A 27140-nucleotide genomic window follows, 5' to 3' on the forward strand; every position below is an offset into this window, starting at 1 on the left:
TGAGCATGAGCTTGAGTGGGTATGAAGATTGTTTGTCTGGAAGTGTACAGTATGTATGTGACCATGACTTCAGCTAGTGATGAGCTGTGGGAATCAGCTGAATTTATACATACTTCTAAGTGCTTAATTTATCATTTTCTCAAAATATTTACAAGTTTATCAAGTATATGTTGACCACTCTGATAGAATAATGGCCTCCCAAAGACATCTCTATTCTTACACCAGGAACCTGTGAATGTTACCTCAAGTGGCAAAAGGGACTTTGCAAATAGGATTAAATTAAGGATTTTCTAAAAAAATTTTTCCGTGTGTTATTGGGGTACAGATGGTGTTTGCTTACATGAGTAAGTTCCTTAGTGGTGACTTGGGGAAGGGTGGGATGGGGGTGAGGGATAAAAGACTACAAATAGGGTGTAGTGTACACTGCTCAGGTTATGGGTACCCCAAAATCTCACAAATTAAGGATCTTGAAATGGAGAGGTTATCCTGGATTATGTGGATCGGCCCAATATAATCACAAGGTATCTCATAAGTGAAAGGGGGGGAGAGAGGCAAAGAGGGTCAGACTCAGAGAAGGAGGTGTGAGGATGGAAGCAGGATCAGAATGTGTGATGTGAGAAAGAGACTCAACCAACCATTGCTGGCTTTGAGGATGAAAGGTGCCATGAGGCAAGAAACAAGAGTGGCCTCTAGAAGTTGGAAAGAAAGCAAAGTAGTTGATTCTCCCCTAGAGCCTCCAAAAAGAAACATAGCACTGTTTACCCCTCAATTTTAGTCCTTCCAACCTCCAGAGCTGTAAGATAATAAATTTGTGTTGTTTTAGGCCACTAAATGTGTCATAATTTGTTTTTGTTTTGTTTTGTTTGAGACAGGGCCTTGCTCTGTCACCCAGGCTGGAGTGCTATGGCATGATCTCGGCTCACTGAAGCCTCAACCTTCTGGGCTCAAGTGATCCTCTTGCCTCAGTCTCCCAGGTAGCTGGGACTACAGGCATGTACTACCACGCCTGGCTAATTTTGTATTTTTTGTAGGGACAGGTTTTTGCCATGTTGCCCAGGCTGGTCTTGAACTCCTGGGCTCAAGTGATCCTCTTGCCTCAGCCTCCCAAAGTGCTGGGATTAGCAGGTAATTTGTTACTGCAGCAAGAGCAAACTAATGTTAATGCCTACCAACTCTTAGGAACTGGCTTAGGCACAAAGAACAACACAGAGAGAAGAGAAGCCCATCTCCTGCCCTTCTGAGGCTTCCAACTCCAACAGATCCATTTTATTATGCCGTGAAGAAATTAAGCCCAATAGAATTGACATGATTTTCACATAGAAAATCAGTCTTGAGTACCAGTGGATCCTTCCACTGCATCCATATCCTATGAATAGGATGAAGGGGAAAAAATCACATCCTGTCCCTTCCCCACAAACTTTGTATGTTACCTTAAGGGCTGCTGTCCTCTGACCAGAGCAGGAAACAAACAGCTTAATGACAATCAAATAACTTTTTACTTAGGAGGACTCATCTATAGAATAGAGTCATGCTTTTGCTTTCTGAAGAGCTAGAACGACCTACAGCCATTAAAGAAAGGGAAGATGACCTGTTCTCTCAGGCAGTGGCCCTTAACTTAATTGAAGAAACTACATCCTAAAGGAGTTAAGTCCCGTGAACCAAGTGACACAGCTATAGAAAGAGCCTTTCCAGAACGTGAGTTTCCTGACTCCCTTTTCAGTTTGTGCCCCTTCTCCCAGCAGACACGTAAGGTTGCAGCTGCTTTTTCAGAATCTGAAATAGGAACCCAGTGCCTTTCACTAACCTACTTCCCAGCACACCCTGTGGATTACAAAGGGAAATTAACATGTAAAGAAACCCTTTGGAAACTAAAGGAGTCATGTTAGTTCTCTTGCTATATTACTTGGCTGGTCTCACTGTTGGTGTCATTTTCAAGTGTGGGGCTTGATTTAATAGAGACAGCCAACAACTGTGGATCTAATCAAATGGGGCTCAAAGCACGTAACTTTCAGTGTAGGGAGCTGTAAGAAATATTTTCAAGTTTTGGAATGTTCTGACAGGAATGAGACAGAAAATATTCAAAGGAAGCTGGAAAATCAAGCTACGGATCTTGCTTTTCAGGTCTGTTATAGTCACTTTGTGAAGTATTGCAGACAATTCATTATAATTTATCACACTGATACTCATAGATTGGATGAAGCCCAAACACAACTGAGTTAGATGCATATTAAATTACCTCTTACTTAAAAGGAGGGTGGTCTTACCAGGGCAGGATGGAGTTCATTAGCAGGCTCAGAAGCTTTCCTTAACTCTTCATTATCTGGTTTCATATTATTCCTGGCTCCGCAGGATCATTGAACACCTTCGTTTTTTTCAACTCCTGGAGAATTGCACCGGGCACTTTGTGAATCTCACCAATCAACAATTCCAAAGATAAAAGACTCATCATCACAAGTCTATGCACAAAGCACAAATTATTGGGAAATCTGTTCCTATTCTTTGTATAAATTCATTTTTTTTCTTTTTTAGAGAAAAGAAAAAATACTGCCCTTGTGCATTTTAAGTTAGATTTGTATGAAGCAAAATGTTGCTTTTTATTATGATAATTGACTGACACATACATTGGGTGTAATCTAACATATGTTTAGGAATTTATTATCACATTTATTCTAGCTGACCCATAATATCTCACATATAAATTCGATGAAGAACATGGTTCAGAATAGAATTCTACTGACAGATGGTCTTTAATATGCCTCTAGACTCTTTTTCCTGAACTGGAAATTTCAGCCTCTATGTAAATGCCCCTTAATGTGTACATCCTACGTCTTATGATTGAAAATAGTATTTCCCTTGTGGACTGAGAAAAATCCCTGAAGTGTTGTAAATTTAATCATTTGATCTCCCCAGAATTTTTATTCACATATTTTTCTTTATCTCTTGGTTTGTTATTTTGTCCTTTTAAAAACCAGCTCAGGTTGAACTCTGGGGAATTTGATTCCCATTTGACTGTTGATCTTCCAAGTACACATAAATGTTGTGGTAAGAGGGAATTGCCTTCAGCTTAGAAATGAACCCACAGGGACACATTTCTGGTCCTTTCTACGCTGCAGCCATTCTCGGTCTATGGGTCTCTTGCAAAACTTCAAAGACTCTTCGGTGGACACAACAATGGTGTAGAAATTGAGAGCTTGGTAAGAATTGGGATTGGTTAACAATTTAAGACATAAGTTTACCCTTGTCCCTTCCATATATCATATAGTACTAGCACTTAAATTCAGTTTTTTCAAGTTCTTTTTAGTACTTCAAAGTATCAGTTTATCGATAGAACCATCAAGGTAGACATAGTCCTAGAGGTCACCTGGTTCATCTTTGTGCCTTAGGCATAAGCATGTCTAAGTCATTCTAGGCAAATAAAAAAAGACAAATCTTCAACTAACACTGTTTCTACCTTTGGCCTCATTGCTTTGTTGGGTGTAGGGCTTCACTTCTTATTGTCTTCTTCAAGGTTTATATTTACCACATAGTTTTAATGTGAAGAAGGACATATTCTTGCCAAATTATTTTATTTTCTTGCTAAATTTAGAATGATCCAGCTGCTTCTGTGTACTGTCACAGCTGGCAAAACCACCGCAGTTATTCAGAAAAACTATGTGAAGACGCTGTGCATAGTGGAACACTTTAAGTTTTTTTTTTTTTTTTTTTTTTTAATGGTCTCCCTATAATTTCTGACCTAAGTGCCTTGGTAATGATCTAATGTGGGCTAGTCCATGACTCTTTGGGTGGATCCTCCAAACGTAGATTTATTTTACCAGCAAGGGATTGAGTGACATATGGAGACTGAATTTTTTTCTTTTTTTCTCAGCCTCCTCAAACGACAAACCCCGAATCCTACAAATTCAAAAAGAAATTGTCCAAAGCAGGACGCATGTATCATGAAATTGTTTTTAGACATTCTTGACAGTGCAACAGTTCTGAATCTGATTAGCTTATTTTTTTTTGTATTGTGCTGGTAAAAAATAATACCTGATAACTGAATTCTTCTCTTGGATTCTGTAGCTGATGAATGTTATTGCTTCTTTTATATGGCCCAGGAAGGGAACACAGACTAAGAAGCTGGCTCTTCTTTTACATGCTTATTCTTTCAAGAACGAGAAGGAAGTACCATATTTTTGAATGCTGTATTTTCCTCCTTTGCAAGGACTTAGTACTTTTTCAATAAAAATAAATTTAATTTGTGGCTACACTTCAACTAAGATGGTTTGATGTCAACGTACAGCAGTCCCAGCTCTGGACTTAGAGAAGTCATGTGGCTGACTCCCTTAGCGTCACTTTTATGTGGTTGGGTTAGCCATTCTCAGAAACCCCAAACATTTCTGAAGATCCTAAAATGGAGACATTCACAAGTCTTCCCTCCCTTTTTGCTACTAATCTTTCATGTTTTAACAAGCACCGAAGTTAATGCTGCCTACACTTTTTCCTGTCAAATTGGAACTCTTTCTTCTGTCTCGAGTAATCTGTTCTCTCTAGTTCATACTTTCATAAATCAAAGGGGTGGATGTCAACACACACCATATCCAAATATCAGCTTCCTTTCTCTTAATTAAGCAGGATTTAGACATTTGATTTGAAGAAAACTGTTGCTTTTTAACATACAAAGGCAACCATATATTCATCTTCATCTCTTCCTGTTATTTTTTATCTCTATAAATAAAACAAAGTTTGCCTTCGCCTTGTACCACATCACTATTCCAATCTAGGCCTAGAAACTTGGGTTTTATGTTTTCTAAAAAAGAGACGAGAGACTTTGGTGAACTGTTGGCAGTCAGTACTGAAAAACCCACCTTTGATCTGAACATGCTTCAGTGAGCATTATTGTTAGATATTGATATTTTTGAACTTTTTCCTAAATGCAAGCCATCCTTTTATTTCCAAAATGTGACCATTTTGCCCAAGATTATTCTATCTCTCAATGAGACAACTGTGTAAAAAGTATGTATATTATTTCATATCATTTGAGTTCAGAAGAATGTTCCTCAGGTCCTGTGTTTATATCTCTAAGAAGTTCCATTTTTTATTAAAGCACACAATAGCGGCCCTATTCACTTTGCATAATAATAAATAATAATTCACATAATTATTTTGAAGAATAGACACATTCAATTTCAAAAGAACTTGTTGGATTGTAATGGCACTTTTGGTTTGTTTATGTAGTGACAAGATGAAAACAAAGCATTTTCTCCCAAAGTGACACTCAATGCAAAGCTTGTCAGGAGCGACCCAATTGGTTTCCAAACTGCTAACTGTTCATTAGACTCTCCTGAAATGATTAATTGGTCTCAATCAGTTCCCAGCAGGAAGTACCCACCTCATGGTAAATATCACCACAATTGGTACTAATTAGCTCTGTTGTCACCTGTCCCGACTGATAGCCTGGGAGCTGAGTGAGGTGAGAGATCTCTACACCAGCAGCAGAAACCCAACTGGAGAGACGTCAGAGACTCACTGCCAAGGCCACTGTAACAGGGAGGGAGCCCACAAGCCCTCTCTGCCATGTGGGTATGCATGAGGCTTAGCCTGTGACCACCAGTCCCACAGAGGTGAGGAAGTAAGAAATGTGGTGCTCAGGCAGGACGCGTATCTCAAAGAGAAGAGGCACTTGAATTCAACCGATGCAAGTTTTCACAGTATATTGGTGTCAAAGTCACCCAAGCTGTAGTTCCAATCTGGACTTTGCCACTTACTATTAATTTGATCTTAAGCCAGTGGCTTACTTCTCTGAGCCTGGGTTTCCTAATTGGAAAAAATATAGGCAAAATTACCCACCTAGTAGAACGGATACAGCGATGTGTAGTATATGCTTGACACTTATTTAGTAAGTGCCCAAAAATTTTGGAATGCTGGCCACAAGTAAATAGCCATGTAGCTGGGGGTGACAGTGATAATGTTCAGTAGCATTCCTGACAATAAACAAGAAAACTCCTAGTGTCTACGTGGAGAGTGATGTTGAAGAGAAGTTGGGACCTAAACCTTCATTTCATTTTTATTTATCATTTTCTGAGAGCCTAATTATTTCAGTGGAGAGGAGATACAAGGAGAGATGTAAAAACTAGCAAATAGGCCAGGCACGATGGCCAACGCCTGTAATCTCAGCACTTTGGGAGGCCGAGACGGGCGGATCACGAGGTCAGGAGATCGAGACCACCCTGGCTAACACGGTGAAACCCTGTCTCTACTAAAAATACAAAAATTAGCCGGGCACGGTGGCGGGCACCTGTAGTCCCAGCTACACAGGAGGCTGAGGCAGGAGAATGGTGTGAACCCGGGAGGCGGAGCTTGCAGTGAGTGGAGATCGCGCCACTGCACTCCAGCCTGGTGACAGAGCGAGACTCTGTCTCAAAAAAAAAAAAAAACTAGCAAATAACCTTGAAGGAAATTAAGCTGTGGTATTCTAGCAGAGGAACATATCGTAAGTTTCTCGGTTGGGCTAGTTGTGAAAATGACAAATGATTCCATAAGGCAAATATCCAGACCCGGAAGGAAACTTATCCCACAATGATATTGGGTCATACTCCACGAATTAATTGTTTTAGAACCGTGTTTTTCATTTTTCTGCATGATATGAAGCACCTACATGTGTTTGTTAAATACACAGATCACTAGATGTCTACCTTGGAAATTCTGACTCAGTATATCACAGTGAGGACCCAGGGGTTTCTGGTTTTTGTTTGTTTGTTTTAATTAACAAGCAAAATTGTATATATCTATTGTATACAACATGGTGTTTTGTTTGATAGGTATATATTGTGGAAGGGTTAAATCAAGCTATTTAATATGCACATCATTTTTTATAGTGAGAACACATAAAATCTACTCTGCAATTCTTAAATATATAATATATTGTTATTAACTGTAGTCACCATGTTGTACAGTAGATCTCTTGAATTTATTCCTCCTGTCTAACTGAAATTTTATGTCCTTTGACTAATATCTCCCCAGTCCTTCTATTCCAGCCTCTGGTAACCAATCTGTGTGTTTAATGAACTCTCCAAGTGCTTTTTTTTATTCAGATAAGCTTAAGAACCATTAATTTAAAACAGTACTTTTCACATTTGACTGCAAAATACTGATGTCCCAGTCGCACCCCCAGAAATTCTGACTAAATTGGTATAAGATGTGACCTGAGCATTTGAGATTTTTTTAAAGCCCCCCCAATTGATGCTAAGTTACAGGCAAATTTGGAGTAATACTGATTTAGAAAATAGTCTAAAGGGTACCTGTAAATGATGAATAAATAATAATTAGATGTAAAGTCACATCACAGATCAATAGAGTCTAGCTCTAATTCAAGGTATGAAAAAACTGTCAAGAATAAGGACTTAAAATAATTAAACCACATAATAAATGGTATAGTAACATGTATTACTAGATCATCAGGACAACCTCCATCATCAGGACAGGACCAATAATTACTACTGAAATTACTGGAGAAAGATTTGTTGAGCAAGAGGAGTACTCTGGACCACTTGTAGTGTTTAGAGATGATTCTTCGAATCAGGAGGTAGTAATTTCTAATTCTATGTGGGAATATATTGTTTGTCTGTCTTTAAACTATATTACCTAATTCAAATCTTCCAACAGCCCCAGGGAAAATAGGCAAAGAAAATGCCTGTTCCATAGGTAGGGTAAGAACTCTTATGCTCCTGTTATAAACAAAACAAAATAAGGCTTAGATACCTCATATCCATTAGAATGGCTAATACTAAAAAGAAAGCAAAAAAAAAAAAAAAAACCAGAAAACAGAAAATAGCAAGTGTTGATGAGGGACATGGAGAAATTGAAACCCTTATGTATTATGGGTGGAATGTAAAATGGTGCGGCTGCTTGCATTAGTCCGTTTTCACGCTGCTGATAAAGACATACCCAAGACTGGGCAATTTACAAAAGAAAGAGGTTTAATATGGACTTACAGTTCCACCTGGTTGGGGAAGCCTCACAATCATAGCAGAAGGCAAGGAGGAGCAAGCCATGTCTTACATGGATGGCAGTAGGCAAAAATAAAAATAAAAATAAAAATAAAAGCTCATTCAGGGGAACTCCCCCTTATTATACCATCAGATCTTGTGAGACCCACCCACCACCACAAGAACACCATGGGAAAGACCTGCCCCCATGATCCAGTTACCTCCCACTGGGTCCCTCCCACAACACATGGAAATTCAAGATGAGATTTGAGTGGGGACACAGTCAAACCATATCACTGCTACAGAAAACAGTGTGATGGTTTGTCAAAAAATCAAAAATAGAACTACATTATGATTTAGCATTTCCACTTATGGGTATGTACCCAAAATAAGTGAAAGCAGGATCTCAAAGAGATGTTTGTGCACCCATGTTCTTAGCAGCATTATTCACAATAGTCAAAAAGTGTCCACTGATGAATGAATGCATAAAACCAGATGTGGTATACACGTACAATGGAATATTATTCAGCTTTAAAAAGGAAAGAAATTTTGACACATGCTACAACATAGATAAACCATGAGGACATTATGCTAAGTGAAATAGCTGATCACTAAAGGATAAATATTATATGATAATACTTATATGAGGTACCTCAAGTAGTCAAATTTGTAGAGACAGAAAGTAGAATGGTGGTTACCAGAGGCTGATGAAGAGTGATGGGGGATGGGGGATGGGGGATAGGGGAGGAGTGAGGAGTTAGTGTTTAAAGGGTACCAAGTTTCAATTGGAGAAGATCAAAAGGTTCTGGAGATGGATGATGGTGATGGTTGCACAACAACGTGAACGTGTTTAATGTCACTGAACCATACACTTGAAAATGGTTAGGATGGTAACAAATTTTATGTTATGAATATTTCACCACAATTTTAGAAAATAGATAATTTGAAAAATGTCCCTCAAATATGCCAACAAACTTAGGGCTTAAAGGATTCACACAGCTACTAGGGTTTCAGAGCAGAAAGTCAGTTCTTGGGACTCTGGGTCAGCCAGTCCTCCCTTTCTACCTCCCTGCCTCTCAGGGAGTAGAAACTGAAGATGATGCTCAGAAAGAAGGGAAGAGGGAAAAATAATTGTTTGAGGAAAGGAGGATTCAAGCAGTCCAGACACAGTTGTCTTGAAGATAACAAATAAAGTTGGTAAATTTCATGAGGTCAGAAATATGTCTGCACGCTTTTAACAATTAAGATATATTTTACAAACCACAAGTTTACCCTTTTAAAGCATACAGTTTTGTGTTTTTTTAGTATATTCACAAAGTTGGACAATTAGCATTGTCTGATTCCAGAACATTTTTATCATCACATAAAGAAACCCCGTACTTAGTAGTCATACCTCATTCCTTCCAAGCCCAGCCCTAGGCAACCACGACTCTGCTTTCTAACTCTATGGATTTGCATATTCTGGACATTTTATGTAAATGGAATCATATAATAAGTGGCCTTTTATGAGTTATTTCAGTTAGTGTTATGACTTCAAGGTTCATCCATGCTATAGCATGCATCAGTACTTTATTCTTTTCATTGCCAAACATTCCATTGTATGGATTTACCACATTTCGTTTATTCATTCCTCAGTTGAGGGACATTTGAGTTGTTTCCACTTTTTAACTATTATGAGTAATGCCGCTGTGGACATTAGTGTACAAGCTTTTGTGAAGACATATTTTTTCAATTATCTTGGGTATATACCTAGGAGTGGAATTGGTGGGACATATGATAATTCTATATTTAATGTTTTGGGGAACTGCCAGACAATTCTCCAGAGTGGCTGCACCATTGTTCATTCCCACAAGCATTGTAATGAGTGTTCCAATCTCTCCACATTGTCACCAACACTTACTTCCATTTTAAAAAAATTATAGTCAACCTAGTGGATGTGAAATGGTATGTTATTTGTGGTTTGCATACCACCTTTGTATTCTCAGCATAAAAACCAGGACAAGGCACATGATAGGGTCTAAATACTGAAAGGCATGAAAATTCCAAGGAATTCTAAGAAAGGTTATCAAGATTTCTAATCTATGGGAAATCAAATTTTAGAATCAGCTGCTTTTTATTTCTTAGTATAAACAGTGTCAAGAAGGAGCAGGTAACTAACTCAATCTTTGCTCCTGGGCATCCCCACATTAATGGGGTGATAACTTTTGGTAGATGCTTACTCCTCTTGGAATTTAGAAGAGTAGCCTGTGCACCCCAGGACAGAGACTTAGAGAGAGGAAGGGATAGTTTTAGAAGAAAAAAGAGGCTGGATATGTTGGCTCATACCTGTAATCCCAGCACTTCGGGAGGTTGAGGCAGGAGGATTGCTTGAACCCAGGAGTTTGAGACCAGCCATGGCAACATAGCTACATCGCTACAAAAAAAAAAAAAATTAAAAATTACTTTGGTGTAGTTTCATGTGCCTGTAATCCCAGCTACTCAGGAGGCTGAGGCAGGAGGATCCCTTGAGCCCAGGAGATCAAGGCTGCAGTGAGCTGTGACTGTGCCATTGTATTCCAGCCTGGGTTACAGAGTGAGACCTTGTCTCAACAACAACAACAATAATAATAATAATAATAATAATAATAATAATATAAAGAAAAAAGACCCTTTCCCTTCATCTCAATTAAAGTTAAGTGCCTGACCCATGACTCATGTCGTCTTGATCAGCTTCACACCTTCCATGTTGCCAAATGCCTGGTGCTACATGATTGCCTATAGGAGGGGTTTTCAACAGCAGTCTTCTCCAAATACGCTTTTCCATTAACAAAAGAAATATCTTTGTGGGTTTTTTAGGTACTGGCAGAAATACATACTAGTTCACTAGTAGCTAGAAGCATCTGATGTGTCTGCCTCAAAGCCCTCTGACAGTGAAGCATTTGTTTTTAGGCAAATAAAACATCAGCCACCATTAAACAGCATATGGCAACAATATGACCAGTCCCTCCCTGAGGACTATCGTCTCCCCAGAAGAGATGGTACTTGAAATAGGAGATGCTTTTTGAAAGCAGAACCCCTATTTCTCCCACCCAGGCATGATGGCTGTGGAGTGGGCAGAGTGCCATGCACGGAAGGTCAGAGGCAACCAGATCAAATGGGAGCCCAGAGGGTAAGCTTCCCAGCCAGGAATGACCAAAGGTTGTTCACCCTGGGCATCTGGGTCTGTGGTTAAGGGGAAGTACCATCTCTAAGCTGGCCTGGATTAGCTCTACAAAATAGAAAACAGCCTCCACAGCCACTTAAAGACGGGTCTGGGCTAACTTGAATTGAATGTAGTGATGGTGTGCGGTGAGTGAAGGGAGACATTCCAAGCTGAATCTCACCCTCATCTCTGTGGAATTCCCTGTGAATGGTGTAAACTAAACTGACTTGTCTTTAAATAGATGATGAAGAGGTGGAACTCTGTTTAGTGGGTCAGCTCATGTGCAAGTGAACATGTGGCTATATGGATAAGGAGGTGGTCTGTCTTTGCAGAGGCGGCCAGTAACTGGGCCATCTGCTCAGGATTAAAAAACAAACCCTTGGCTGGGTGCGGTGGCTCAAGCCTGTAATCCCAGCACTTTGGGAGGCCGAGATGGGCAGATCACGAGGTCAGGAGATCGAGACCATCCTGGCTAACACAGTGAAACCCCGTCTCTACTAAAAAAACAATACAAAAAGCTAGCCAGGCGACGTGGCGGGTGCCTGTAGTCCCAGCTACTTGGGAGGCTGAGGCAGGAGAATGGCGTAAACCCGGGAGGCGGAGCTTGCAGTGAGCTGAGATCTGGCCACTGCACTCCAGCCTGGGCAACAGAACGAGACTCCATCTCCAAAAAAAAAAAAACCAACCCTTTCGTCTAAGGCATCTGCTAAAAACTTTGGAAACTGTCAATAGAGTTGGCTTGGTCTTCAAAATATAGTCTCAAAACTTTGCTTGTCCGAACTTGGGAGGAACATATTGTGCAAATAATCAAAATGTGATGCTTGCCCTCTTAGAAATTGTGGTTCCTGATATAACACTGTCTTTGTGTTATATGTGTTGGAATATTGACAGTCAGTCTTACCAGCTTTTCATTAAGCTTGTTACATATGACCTCATCATATTTCTGAGCCCCTGATTTGACCAACAATATGGCCACATCAATGAAATCAATAGCCTTGTGAAAATGGAGTTCAACTGTAGCGTCAGGAAAGATTACTTTGATTAGTTAACATTATCGAAAAATCCTCACCAACTTTATAATTATTTTCCACTCACATAAACTACTTGATTGATTTTTCTTTTTTAAGTATTTTATAGAGATGGGGTTTCACCATGTTGCCCATGCTGGTCTCAAACTCCTAGGCTCAAGCAATCCTCCTACCTTGGCCTCCCAAAGTTCTGAGATTATAGGTGTGAGCCTCTGCACCCAGCTTGATTTGAATTTTTAAAGGCCATATGTTATTTTCCAAAGTAATTCTAAGGCATTAACATTTTAAGGAATAAAACAGAATAGGAAATAGTTAAAACTATAAAAATATCTATACACATATATATTCTTATAGAATAACAAGGCTAGGAAACTTCTTGTTTTCAGTTAATTTTGTTTGTCTGCATTTTGTTAGTCTTAGTTTAATAATGCTTTATTATAACACTGAATAACTTAATGTAAAATTTCAACTGCATAGGGAAGTAATGAAATTTTTAAAAATAACAATGGTGTTACTAATAATGATTTTTTAGATTTTATCTCCAGAAAAATGTACTGTTAAAAATGTAGGACAAAAATCCCCACATTTTTTAGTAGTGTCAACCAATTTTTCTGAAATGCTTTTTTACTTTTAACCAAATAAAGGTAGTTGACAGGATGATATCATTTGCTCTTTTTACTGACAGTCAGTAAATTCTATGACAATTAGCAGCAACAGCAATGACTACATAGGTAACTGTGGTAACAGCAAGGGGTTGCAACAGTAAAAGATTTCTGAGATCTTTTACTCTGAGGATTGTTGATGTAGACTTTCCAAATTAAAAGAGGAGCTCTCATTGTCCAAACTGTAGGTAAGACTATAAAAATATCTATACACATATATTCTTATAGAATAACAAAGCAAGGAAACTTTTGGATGAAAAATAAAAAATTAACTCACTCATCCAAATGTTGGCCACCATTACATCAAACATCAGGGTATGTAAAGATATCTTGTGAAATGACTGAATTCTCAAGTTTACATCTAGGTCATTGAGATCTTACTATCCTAGTGTTTTTACCTGATAGTAAAACACTATCAGGTAATAGCGTTGGTGCGTAGTGTGGTATACCCTGGATACCTGTGTTGAACACAGAATAGATATGTAAACATATCTGTATATATTTTAACATATATGTCATGTAGTACATATAACATATATTATAATTAATGTGTTGAGCTTAAGATATAAGTGAAATTGATGAACATAACTATACCTCATCTTCCAAATAGAAAATGAAAAAAAAAGTCTACTCTTTTTCCTCATGGATATATAAAATAGGTTTTCAGCGAAACAAAGTAGACTCTGGAGGCAGAACTCTGGTGCTGCAAGCTGGTGTTACTCTTTTTTAGCATTAACTTCACTTTTTATCAAATTTAAATAAAACTCTGAATTTGAGATTGGGGGCTTTTGTGATATTTAAAATTTTTTGAAATGGTTTAGTAGTCCTTTGTTGGTAGTAAGTGTTGGATGAATGATTGAATGAAGAATGACCAAATTAATGAATGGACAAGTAGGTTTTGGAGTTGCCACCCTATGGGGTTGGGTTCTAGTTGATTGCCAACTATGTGTTTCAGTTTTATAGAAATACCTGCACCGTTGGTTTTCCTCTGGTTTAGTCTCAACAAACAGTACAAGCTTGGGAGGGATATTTGCTGGGATTTAGCTGAAACACAGAAGCAATCAAGTGGTTGAATTCTGCATTTTAAAAATTGAATGACATTCCTTTATCCATATTGATTTGAGCTTTGGTAAATTCAATTGTTGATACCACCTGGATAATTTTAAATCTTTCTGAAGCTTTAAAAAAAAGTTTCCAACATAGCTCCAGCAACATAAGAATTTCATCAATTGAAAGCTAAGAATCATTTCTGTGGGATGTGTAAGACAAGAAGCTGACCAGCATTATTTTCTTTTTCTTTAATTCAGTATCATTATTGAGAGTTATTCTTGAACTTTATGAAAACCAGATTGGGGCATGAGCGTGTTCTCCATTGAATCATGTTCAAGGAATTGAAACTGAAAATCATTCAAAGTAGGGAAACATGACATTGAAAAATAGTCTACATTCTTTATTCTCCCTCAGAGTATCTGAGGCTGTTTCTAACTAGGAAGCCTTAGGCTGATAGGAGATCTGGGTTTGGTTTCTTGTTTTTTGTCTTGTTCTGTTTTATTTTAATAGATGTTTAGTTTACTAGTCAAAAAGAGGTCTTAGGTTTTTGTTTGGGGTTTTTTTGTTACTACTTTGCTGGTGTATCAGTTATGACCTTGGATCCTCTTACTCATTTGCTCCAAAAGTTGTGATTTCTCACCATTGTCCACAGAAAAAATTCCAAATAATCTCATTCAAGGCTTTCTGCTCTCTAGCCCAGGCAATCTCTTAGCCACACTTCTTATGATTTGATTCTTCCATGCAAGTCCCCTCCCAGTCAAAACAGACTATGAGCTGCTCACAAGTCTCGTTTTGCTGCCTCTAGTCCTTTTCCTTCATTATTCTATCCTTCAGGAATGCCTGTTGCTTCTCTCCAGTCTTTGAATGTTCCATGTATACTTCAAGGTGTGATTCATCCTCTTCCATGAGGTCTTTCCAACCGTCTCACCGTTTCCAGCCTCCTCTCCCCCTCCCTAACTAAAACAAATCTTCTCCTTCCATCTATCCCCCTCACACACAGAGACACACACACACACTCCACATGCTCCTACAATTTAGTCATAGCGTGTATCACATTCAAGGCTGCTACTTGGGTGTGCACGTTGTGCTCTGCACAAGAACGTCAAGCCAAAGGGACACGTGGGGATGAAAATCCTCTTACTCTCCATTTGCCAAGGCGTGCACCTGCCCATACGACTGTGTTTCTGCAGAGGATATCTTTTTCTGTTTTCCACAAAGGCACCGTATGGACTAGTAGCCCATCTGTTCATCTGCATCCATGTTTTTTAGTTCCCTTTCCCAGAGCACAAATTTGCTGAGGGCAATGACCACCCTTTTATTCCTACCATTCCTGGTAAAATGCCTTCTTTACACATGGTAAGTTCTCAGTGACTTCGTTTAATTTAATTAAGGCATGAAATGTATTGACTAAAAACAATTACTTTAGCTTATAAATGCAAATATGAAAAGTACTGTAGGAATCAAAATGGACTTAGCAGATGTGGAACAGTAACTTGTCTGACTTTAAGTGCATTATGGTTCTATGTCAGCTAAGTAATTTCCTACAAAATGTAGTGCCCAGTAGTCTTTTGTGGGGCTTCAGAAACCACATTTGTGACAGACTATGACAGACCATGGGAGAGCTGGACTGAAATCCATTTCTGGTTGTTTGTTAAAATAGGCAAGGAATAACATTCAGAATTTTCTGCAGTGGGCAGAATTAAGGTCAGGAAGAATGCCCATGGAAGGTGAGGGAATTTTGGGAGGAGTCGGTTGGATCAGTCTGAGGTCAGTATACTTCCTGGAAGTCTACATTAAGGCAAAAACAAAACGAAGACCTCATCTTAAAGCCCTTGAAGCTAGAATGACTCTGCCTTTACCAACACTGCAAATTGTGTAATTTGACGTGGCCATGCTCTCAAAGTAAAAAATTGCTTCGTAAAGGTTTTAGTGGAGAATTAATATTAGTTCTGTTGCAATTTTATGTGACAAATGGGAAATGTCCATAAAGCAAGCTTTACAGACCACAAAACAATGATGTACTTAAGATAGGTTTTATGCCTATTTAATAAAATGGACAGGACTTAAAATTTCAGATTGCAAGGAGTAACCACTGGTCTGCCTCTCCAAGAAAGTCCCGTGCCTATGTACAAAATTTCTTAGTAACTATGCACTTTTACAATCCCAGCTTTAAATTGCTTTTTGTTTTCCAGGATGTATTGAGTTTATGTAATGAACTGTTTTCAGGAAGAAACAAGCCATCTACAACCATTTCACAGTGCATCTCTTTCTCTCTCCTTTTCCCTGACAGTCCTCTGTGATGTCAGTCTGCTTTGCCCGTTTCCATCCTAACTTGGTGGTTGGTGGGACTTACTCGGGCCAGATTGTTCTCTGGGACAATCGCAGTCATCGAAGGACTCCGGTGCAGCGGACACCCTTATCAGCTGCTGCACACACGGTAATGCAAATTTTTGCCATATCCCTATGAGCCACCAGGCCTTGAAAGAGAAAATAACTCTACTCAAAAAGTATGGATGTTTTCAGTAATGCCAAGTTGGGAGGAGCTACTTTATTATGATTGAATCCTGACCAACTAAAAGTTAAGTGAAAAGTAGATGAAGGAATCACTGGCTTTAGGTATGTCTCTTAATAACGTACATGTGTTAGGATGTAGGGAGGATCTTCTTGGCTCTCCCAAAGGCCACCAGTGAAGAGAAACCTTGGACGAGGCATCTGTGGAATTGTTTTCCCAAAGAAACCCTAGGCATTTACATTATAAGGTGGAAACATGTATTTTCAAATAGATCCTGAAGAGTAAGGATTTCACGTCAAGGGATGATATACAGGACTTTTGCCAACAGGCCTTTTCCATTTGTGATTTGAGCGAGTACTTTGACTTTAAATTCTGGAATGTGTAGTGTAAGTCTCAACATAAAGTCTACAGTGACAATATAATCCTTGGGGTTAAAAGTCAACATCTCAAAACCATTACCCATAATTTAGTAGAAGAGGTTCAGTATAAGTGTTCATAAGACAACTACTCTGTCATTTCCTTTAAGAGAATGACAGGTGTGTACAGCAATTGTTCAGAGGAATGAGAAGACAGGCGTGTCTCCATCAATCCTTGCTACCTTGACACTCAGGGTAACTGATGTTCTTTCTCTGAAATGCCCAAATTATGCCCAAGGATACAGCTCTACTCTTGTTTTCAATTTCCTTAATGCGCTTGCTGCATTTGTTTCATATGCTGGCCTCAAAAGCACTCTGGCATGAAAAAGGACTGCCAGCTGTTTAGCTAAGTCCATGAGGAGGAAAATTCTCCCACTCTTGTAAGATTATCAATGGGAAATGACAAATACCAAGTCAGCCCCAATTCTGATTGACTGGGGCCAAAGACACATGCATGTGAAACTAGTTCTTGGGAATCTTGGGAAATTGCTCTTGCCTACCTCATTTCCCCCAACTAATAACAGAAAATTGTGGCCCAGGAGAAGGTGGGCTTGATGCAGGTGTTTGGCAAAGTACTGTGAAACCATGTCTTGGCCCTGTTTGGATGGCTGGTGTGTTTCTGAACGTACCTTCTGAAATTTCCAAAGTTGTAAATCCAAATGTTAAAACATTTAGCAGTAAGGTTTTGGGGAAAATTCAAACCCAGGAACTCTTCCAAAGAATTAACATTTCTTTTGCAAGTAACTTAGAGTGTGATCATCACAACTAAAATACTATTATTATCAAACTTACTGATGTTATTTCCATTGGAAAATAAAATAAGCCAGGCATGGTGGCTCACACCTCTACTGCCAGCATTTTGGGAGGCCGAGATTTGAGGCCAGGGGTTCGAGATCAGGCTGGCCAACATGGAGAAACACTGTCTCTACTAAAAATACAAAAAGTAGCTGGGTGTGGTGGTGCACGCCTGTAATCCCTGCCTCTTGGGAGGCTGAGGCATAAGAATCGCTTGAAACCGGGAGGCAGAGGTGGCAGTGAGCCAAGATTGTACCACTGCACTGCAGGCTGGGTGACAGAGGGAGATTTCCTCTTAAAAAAAAGAAAAAAGAAAAAAAAAGAAACAAAACTTGTCCACCTTTCTCTTTTGCTGTGTGTTTTTGTTGTTGTTGTTATTTTGGGGTTTTTTGTTTGTTTGTTTGTTTTTTCTAATCTATAGCTAAAAGTGAGCAGTTAATTTTGTGACTGTCTTTCAACTTTCACTATTGGCTGGCTGATTGGTACCAGGATCAAAAAGGAAAAAGAGGCCCAACACAGATTACTCACTAATTTCCTTTCACACCCACCACACATATGCATATGGGACAACAGGAAATCATAAGTAAAACAAAATCCTTCAGGCGCACAGTAAGTTTATTTCCAAAATAAATAAAAACAATCTGGCATCTATACTGGAAAAATTAGGTGTACTGTAGCTTTTTTCTTCCTTAATGGTAGAGTTGTGTGTGTGTGTGTGTGTGTGTGTGTAAGCATGCGCCAGTGTCTGCTTCTGTTTTGGTTTCATTACACCTCTTTTTTCTTTTAAACTGAGTTTTATTACTCATGGAAGCACAGGCCAGTACTGCTGATTAAAGCCTGGGAGGGGCTGCCACACACGCTCTTTCTCCGGGCACCTGGCTCTATTATTCTTCTAGACTTGCTTTCTTTCTCTGCTGGACCTTTCTGAGTCTTAATCTGTTAGTGTTTAATGATTTGCGTTGATGCTCAGTGGTTATCAAAGAAGCCCCACTGGACTCTTGTTGAAAAACAAGATGGATTTCAGTTTCATAACAGTATTTGGACCCTGCCTTCCCATTCTTCAGTTTTACTAAGTCTATACCATTTTCAGGTGAAAATTTGTTACATCCAATCTTCCATTGGATTTCCACACAGAGGTTAGCATGCTATGTGGCTCTGGTCTTGATAATACACCGCCTCGGGCTCTGCATGCACCAGAGACTTGGGAAAGAGCATTGCCTACAATCCCACAACCAATCAGCCCTCCTGATACTTAGAGAATTGATTGGGATAACATTTAGCTTCAGATCTCTGCTGTACTTACCACTGTGCAGATCCACTGAGGCTGATTCATTTGGAAGTTTCAGTAGGGACATGGTGTGAAAGACATAGGGACTTAGCTGACTATCCATCGGCATAGGGGAAATAGGTAATATAATTGTCAAAAAAGCAGATGTAATCTTAGCATGCATTAAATGCAGGCATATTTTTTTATCACATGAAAAGTGATAATTCAATGCTACCCAGATTTCTATATTCTGCTGGTCAGATTATAGGTAGACAGTTCTGTTTGATTCTCAGAACCTCACTGAAAGAGGAACTCAGACAAAATACAGCATTTTCAAAAGAGATTCACCAAGATAGGGAAGGTTTTGAAAACCAGGTACCCAAGGAACAGATGAGGGAATTAGTGACAGTCTGGATAAGAAAAGATTTGGCAGGGAGAGGAGTAATAGGGAACAACTGTCTATAAATATTCAAAAAGTTGTACTGTTTTGACTTGATTAGTTTGGTCCCAGAGGGCAATGCACTGAAAGTATCTCCTTAAACTTTCTTTATCCCCATTAGTGGAAAAAAAAATTCCCCCAGGATACTGTGAAAATTGGCTGCCCTTTAAGGAAGGTGTTTAAGCAGAGTTTGAACGACCTCTTGGTTGAGGCAGATGAGTAGCTACGTTAGATGATTATTACCACTCCTTCTGACCAGCAGTTTATATGATAATAATAGTTTGGGAACCATCCTTTACACAATATCAACTTTCCAATATTAAATATTGTTTCATTGTAGTTGTGGCTAGGTATTATGGACAGTAACTCATCAAGGGTAAGACTTATACTGTCAGCTATTTACACAAAGAAGCACCAAGTAAGTGTGGTTTGGCCACTGATGGCTGAACTGCCTGAAATCTAACCCAAATTGCTGTAGGTTCTGCTCATGGTAACCTTCCATTTAGTGTCTAATACACAGCTGCAAATGATTTTACCCTACCGTTTAGAATTCTGCAGAGTGGGATAACCCACAAGAGTATGACAGAGGGTTATAGCATCTTGTGTATGGTTCCCGGGATGTATACATGACCTTTCTCAATGCCCTGGCCAAATCTAAGCCTCTATACTACTGCAAATGGTATTTTGAAAAATAAATATATTATTATCCTAGATTTTGTAGTAACATAAAAGAAGCTAATTTTATCTCACTAGGTACACTGTGCCAATAATCTCACCACCAGTATCTCTCCCCCAGATTAAAATGGTATGAATATTAACCACTTTGTATAAAGAATGTTAACAAGTGTTTGGCATTGTGACTATAACACATTAAACTCCAGATTTAGTAACATATATTCCTTCCAAAAGTCAGTAGTTCTACCCTTTTGAAGACTGTCTTTTTCCATCACTCTTGTTGAGCTTAGAAGCCAAACTATGCAGTGGAGACTTGTTCAAGTAATCCAAATTCACTTCCCTGCATTGCCTCTGCCCCATCAAACCTCATTTGTTCTAGCTTCCTTCTGTTCCACTGCATTGCACTCTGACTGAACAAGGTGAAGCTTTGTAAGTATTTCCACTATTATGTGTTGCTGCCAGAGCTTTTAGAAAGAAATCAGGTTCAAATGAAAAGCAGCAAATGACCTGACGCTTGTATTATAGTATAGGATTATGTCACTCTTTAATCCTTGTTTTAGAGTAATGTGTTTGACACTCAAATGTAAGCATTTCCTCTTGGATCTGTGTCTGATCCTCCTTGTTTGTGTTTTTGCAGCATCCCGTGTACTGTGTAAATGTTGTTGGGACCCAGAATGCTCATAACCTCATCACTGTCTCCACTGATGGCAAAATGTGTTCCTGGAGCCTGGACATGCTCTCAACTCCACAGGTGGGTTTGTTTTTCCCTACACATAACACCATCCTGGTTAAAAGACATACCTACTTAATGGCACATAGTTCCTAAAAGCCAAACCCTCACATCCTAGAGGAGCTAAAACCAATGGATGCACTTGAAAGACTAGGGCTTGCTTTCAGCAATCTTCTCTTGAAGCCAAAACCCATTTCCTTTACCACAAATCATGTAATTATTGTAATACATTAATCCTTAGGTCAGTTTCAAGTGAAAATGAAATAATCCATTCTAAATCATAGTAATTATGGAAGTTACCTATGGTATGAATTGTACTTACCCTACAGCATTGTTGAATAGATGCAAACGAGGTTGGAGCTCAGCAGAGCAATCCGTTATGGGTACTTGCATTGGAGGGAAGGTAACCCAGCAAAACAGAAATCCAAGCCCTTGCTTGCATCCGTGGCCTAGACAACAGCCTGTGTCTATGAAGAATTTATCAAACCATCTGTTTTCACCTCTGGAATGTTTGTTAGTATGGCTCCTGTCATTCCTTGCTCAGTAAATGAGAAGTCAAAAATGAAAAAGTTCCCAAGTCTGCAAACCAATACTGATTGCAACAATGGGAACCAAACAAAGGAATAGAAGTGGGAGAGACTGTCAAAGGGAGGCAACTAAATGCAACTTGCAAGATATGCGTATGTAGACAAACACACAAGACATACACATACACACATGAACACATACACACACACTTTTCCATATTTCTTTGTGTGAAAAAACAGTATTCACTATCCTGCAGCCAAAAACAACAGAGAAGAAGTCATTGTAGCCTTTGACCAAAATGTAAGGAAACATGAAGAAAACTGCAAAACGATATCTAGGAGATAATTCTCAATGTTAACATTCCCGTATTCTTTCCCAGGATAAAAACCCTAGAATGTCTGTCACACAATTTTATAAGAAGTTAAAGTTTCAAAATGTACATAAGGAGACAGGGCACGGTGCTTCACACTTGTAATCCCGGCACTTTGGGAGGCCGAGGTGGGAGAATCATTTGAGCCTAGGAGTTCAAGACCAGCCTAGGCAACACAGCTTTAGTTTTTCTACCAAAACTTAAAAAATTAGCTGGGTGTGGTAGCATATGTCTGTAGTCCAAGTTCCTTGGGAGGGTCAGGCAGGAGGATTGCTTGAGCCCAGGAGTTTGAGGTTGCAGTGAACTATTATCACACCACTGCACTCCAGTCTGGGTGACAGAGTGAGACTTTGTCTCTTCAAAAAATAATAATTATTTTATTAACACACACACATACACATATACAAAAGGAAATATGGAAACTGTGAAGAACCAACCTCCTTTAAGTTTCCACAAAATGCAGATGTAAAGAATACTAAGTTTTTAAAAATAATTTTAGGAAGAAAAAAGAGAGAGTGCTAACAAGTGGCTTACAATTGAAGTTCCTCTATTTTTGCTGATCTTTAACATTGTAGAGGCCTGGAGGGATTCGTATTTTATGGCTTTGTCTTAAAATTCTCAGCAATGTTTTGTTTTCTTTTAAAAGCCTGGAGATTATAAACAGACATAAGAGCAAACCCTCTATTTAGGAATTTTTAATTGCCCATTTTGCTCATTACACCTATTTGTTTAGGTTAAAACCAGTCGTATGTTGGTTCTAAGTCTATTTGTATTAGTTTTAGCATGCTACAGACTCCTGTGTCTATACAAAGATGGAAGATTTCATGACATGGTTTCCATGGATGGCAGGGAGGAATAGGGGCATCTAACAGTTGTCCTGGTTTTTCTCTCTCCCAAATGGGTAAAGGGACTTTTCCTTCCTTGTTGCTAATTTTAGCGGTGAAGCAGATCACTGGATGATCCAGTTTTCTGTATGACATAGTCACAGCATCCTCTCCCTTATCCCAGTTGCTGATGTGCTCCCTATGCATGGATATCACAAACTTTGAACACGTCACAGGATCAGAATTTGTCTGTGCTACTTAGACTGTTAGCTTGCACTTTCAATTTAATGGACTCCTTGGCCTAAATGGTCGTCCATTTGCACAAGAAAGACTAAACTCTCAAGCAACTATAATGATATGATACCTCAGAATGATTTTTTTTTAATTATTTGAGACACACAAAATAGGCTATTTGATATAAATAGCCAGAAATACTCAGGGATATTAGTTATAATTGATTATTCTTTTCTGTCATTAAACTTAATCAGCAGTATATCTTTTAAGATTAGGAATCTTTAATTCTCAATTAAAAAATCATATTATATAAAAGAAAGACTTCCATTTGCTATTTTAAATACATATTTAAATATTGTTCTTTTCAGGCTTATAGCCTATTCACCCAGTGGCTGCCCTGCATGAAATCTAGTCCCTCTTGAAATCTGGTTTTTATGACCTGAGTGACAACTTTCTGGTTTTAGTCCATGGAGGACACATACTCCTGCTTTGACAAATGTGCTTAGTACATCTGATATTAATACATGTGTATTCTCACGAACAATTGATTTTGAAAATGTTTGTAAATACAAGGGTATTGTGTGTTTTATTAAAGCCTGGAGCTGACAAGTGTAACCATTACAGTATTATCTTTAGTTTCTGCACCATTACTTTCAAAATTCTCACCTGTCATCTCTGCCTGACTTAAGAAGCAGCAGCACATGCTGATGAAATCCAGCCGGCCTGAAACCAGAGATCCACAGAAGCATGAATGTCAGGGGCAGTAAAGCATGGTTTCTGGCACAGCCGGGGTCTTTTGTAACGCTGTGTGAAAAGCAAACAGACGATTTAGCCAAATGATTTTTCCGTGCTATCTTTGGCATGGCAAGGAGTTGACAGATGGAAATGTAACCACACCATGTTTTGGTAGGAGAGCATGGAGCTGGTGTACAATAAGTCCAAGTCTGTCGCTGTTACCGGAATGGCTTTCCCAACAGGAGATGTCAATAACTTCGTGGTTGGCAGCGAGGAAGGTACAGTCTACACGGCTTGTCGTCATGGAAGGTGATTTTCTGTTTCCTTACTGATGATATGTTCTTCATTTCCGAAAGTCTGTTATCACATTCTGGATTTTAACCACCTTGCATTATGAGAAAACATCTCTGAAAAAATGGAAAGCACAACTTCAAGTCTTCATTATCTTAAAGAGCTACATCTGCTCTGGTCATTAGCTGTTCATAAGTCTATGGTGGTTCACACTGCCTTAAGGGAAAACCACTGAAGCTTCTGAGCATATCATAAGAGACCACTGGCACCTTCCCAGCATCTCTGCATACCTTCAGGGTCTAGACATGTGCCCATCAGAGATAACAATCCCCAAATATTTCTTATCCCTCCTTGCTTCATTGAGTTTGTATACTCAACTTCTTTTACCAGGTCTAGCACTTCTCCCTTCTTGGCCTGTTAATTCCTCCTCATCATTCAAGAGTCAGCACAGAGATCATTCCATGTGAAACCTTTCCTGACTCTTGAGCAAAGAAAACCACTCCCACTTTTAAGTCCCATAGAATTTTCATTTATTTTATTCATTCACTCTTCCAAGGAATATTTACTAAGAACCTACCATGTGCCAGGCACCATCAAAAGGATACATTAAAGAACAAGACAGACCTAGAGTTCATATTCTAGTTGAGGGTAAACTACTAATAAGCAAATAAATATATAGTTTAGGATGATAAGTGCTATGGAGAAAATTAAAGTAGAATAAGTGGGATAGGACTATTGGCTGTCAAGTTGACAATTTCATATTTTTTTAATGTTTCTACAATAGCATTAATCATATTTTAGTTCATTCATCTGCCATTTTTCTTGTACTACATTATTTCCATTTCATCTTTGATTTCCTGCACAGTACCTAGGACATAGTAAGTGTGGAGCTAATAATATATATTGGGGATAAAGAAATGATAAAGAAATGATATATAATGTAATCCATACAATCTAGAGAACTGCCTTAAAACCCTTCCTCCCAGTCAGAGGGATCAGAACAGAGTGAGTCACACAAACCGCCATGCAGTTCCCACGTGATAGATAAGAACTCTGCCTTAACTGAGAGATTCACAATGCCCCTGGAAGAGAGAGTTGTCAGTATAAAGTGGAATCCACTAGTTTGGACTAGATTGTAAAATTGCATGCAAAACTTAACAGTTGACCTCACATCTTTTGAAAGGGTCACTATGTTCACACCGGTGCTTAATTTCTGTTTTAATTTAGTAGTTCTTATTCCATGTATTTATTTTTTTTCATCTCTTGCACTCATCCCAGGCTATTAAGATTTAATGAAGAACCACAAATTGTTCCAAGCTCATATCCCTGTGTTTCTGTGATCTGTAGAAATAACAAGCATCCATGGCTCAGCTGTGTGACTTTTTCCATTCAAACTATACAAGCTGTGATGTCCCTGCTGTTCTGCACATAGAAACAAGCAGTATTTGCCCCCTCACATGATTCAAACATGATTTAGGAAGATATGCCTCACAGTCCATTCCCAATGATCCTCCTTCATAAAAGCTGGCTAGAACCACACATTAAAGCTTTATCAAAGCATAAAAAAATTTGATAAAATTATTCATTTATAAATACATTTGTTGTATGCCTACTTTGAGCAAAGTGCATTGTTAGGTGCTACAAGGCCTGCAGACGTCGTGTAAGCCTGGTTTCTCTCTTCAAAAAAACTGATGACAGTGGGAAAGATAAATACACAAACATCTGGAGCATGAGTAGAATGTCTTAAGTGGCACTAGAGGCATAGAGAGTATAATAGGCCAGACCTGGAGTCACAGCTTTATCTATATGTGTATTAGAATCAACAGGGCATAGGTTCAGTTGACTTAACCCATGGTTTTACCTAGGTCCTTAATTATCTGCAAAGGCTATAGAATACATTCATTGATAATTTCCAGATTTTTTTCATTGCTATAAAGTGAATAACATCTTACATGATGAACATTCTTGTTCTGTGGCTATTGTACTTTTTAAGCACTATCAGAATATGCACTTTGGTTCAAAAGAAGGGTCCCTGTGGCACACACCACAAATCTTTTTACAAGCTTAATTTTGCTTTTACATTGGTCCATCCATCTGAAATAGAAAATACAGACCTTAGTAAAATTGTAACATAGCAGGCATTGGCTTTGTAGTCATTCTAAATGGAGGAGAAGCAGGGGATTGTTATTTTTCACCTAACATAGAGAAGGTGCAAATCCACTTCCATAAATTAAACAAGGTCCTCATTTTGCACCCTATAAACCCTTTCAGGATGCTGTTAAGAGCAAGTGGAGTCTCAACAGGGGCCACTTCAAAGATCAGTTCCTCAGGTTCATTAGAACAAATTTAAATGATCATGTGTGGAACTGCTGTTAGCAGTTTCACTGGGCGTAATTTTTGAGTGCCTGTTACATGGAACACGCACTGCCACACTTTGCTCATGATTCCAAATTTTGCTAAGCACATTGACATTTATTGGTGCTCCAGAGGCCCAAAAGTTTTAATAACTGAACTCATTTTTATTCTTAGTGACATAATATTAGGATTCTACAATTCCTACGTATTTGTCATATTTATAAACTTGTGTACATGAATATTTTAAATATTTGTGGTATGTTTTCTCACATCTTCCTAATTGTATATGATTGCATGCAGAATACTAAGTGATAATAGAGGACTGCAAATAATACCAGCTTAGTTAAATAAGCAATATTTGTCGGTGTGTAATTTTTTAAATGTCTATCATTATTTCTCAAACGTGCTTCTCTCTTAAAAAAGGACTGAGACATAAGTTTGTCTGTTTTTATATTAGCTAGCTTATTCAACAAATATATTGAGCACTTACTATATGCCAGACACTTGGCAAGAAGAAAAACAAGATACCTGCCCATATGGAATTTACAAAGGATTTGTAAATCTCTCTTCTGTTTTCAGTAAAGAGAAAACATTATTTTCTCCATATTATATTTAAATTATGTGCATTATTTTGTGGTGACAAGGGTTTCCACAAAGTGTTACATTTTTAACTATGTTAACTTAATTTAAGAAATTTCCTCAAAAAAAAAAAAATGATTGTTTCTTCAAGGATAGATGGAGTTTTATAGTCAGTAGGCTCCCCAAAAGAAGATAAAGCAGACCATGTGCAAAATGCTATCTCAAGAATAAAATAATCTTATAAATATAAAAGCTTCTGAGACTGAAGTGTATTTGTTTCCATTAAAATAACTGCATCAACAATGATAGGCTTTGAGGAATTCCGCAAAAGGAATTAAATAATAAATGTTGATATTAAATTCTGTATTTTAAAAAGATTACATTGCCCAACATTGTTTTTAAATAATCAAAACTAGGGTAACATATTTGCAAACAATTTCTTTCAGGATAACTGTAAAAATGATTTCATTTTGATGGTGTGTGGTTGTTCTAAATTATGGAGAAG

The 27140-nt window shown here is 38.5% G+C and overlaps 1 protein-coding gene across 6 annotated transcripts in view; it reads left to right on the top strand.

The window, feature by feature from the left end:
* Positions 1-27140, top strand: part of LOC105475542 (dynein cytoplasmic 1 intermediate chain 1) — a 319181-nt gene that overhangs the window by 231921 nt on the left and 60120 nt on the right. For all 6 annotated transcript variants that reach the window (XM_011730892.3, XM_011730897.3, XM_011730894.3 and 3 more), the window contains 3 exons: positions 16176-16322; positions 20627-20740; positions 23586-23719. In XM_011730892.3, the coding sequence (XP_011729194.1) occupies positions 16176-16322; positions 20627-20740; positions 23586-23719 (395 nt within the window). The remainder of the gene's footprint in view (positions 1-16175; positions 16323-20626; positions 20741-23585; positions 23720-27140) is intronic.

This window comes from Macaca nemestrina, chromosome 4 (assembly GCF_043159975.1).
Source record: "Macaca nemestrina isolate mMacNem1 chromosome 4, mMacNem.hap1, whole genome shotgun sequence".
NCBI lineage: Eukaryota > Metazoa > Chordata > Mammalia > Primates > Cercopithecidae > Macaca > Macaca nemestrina.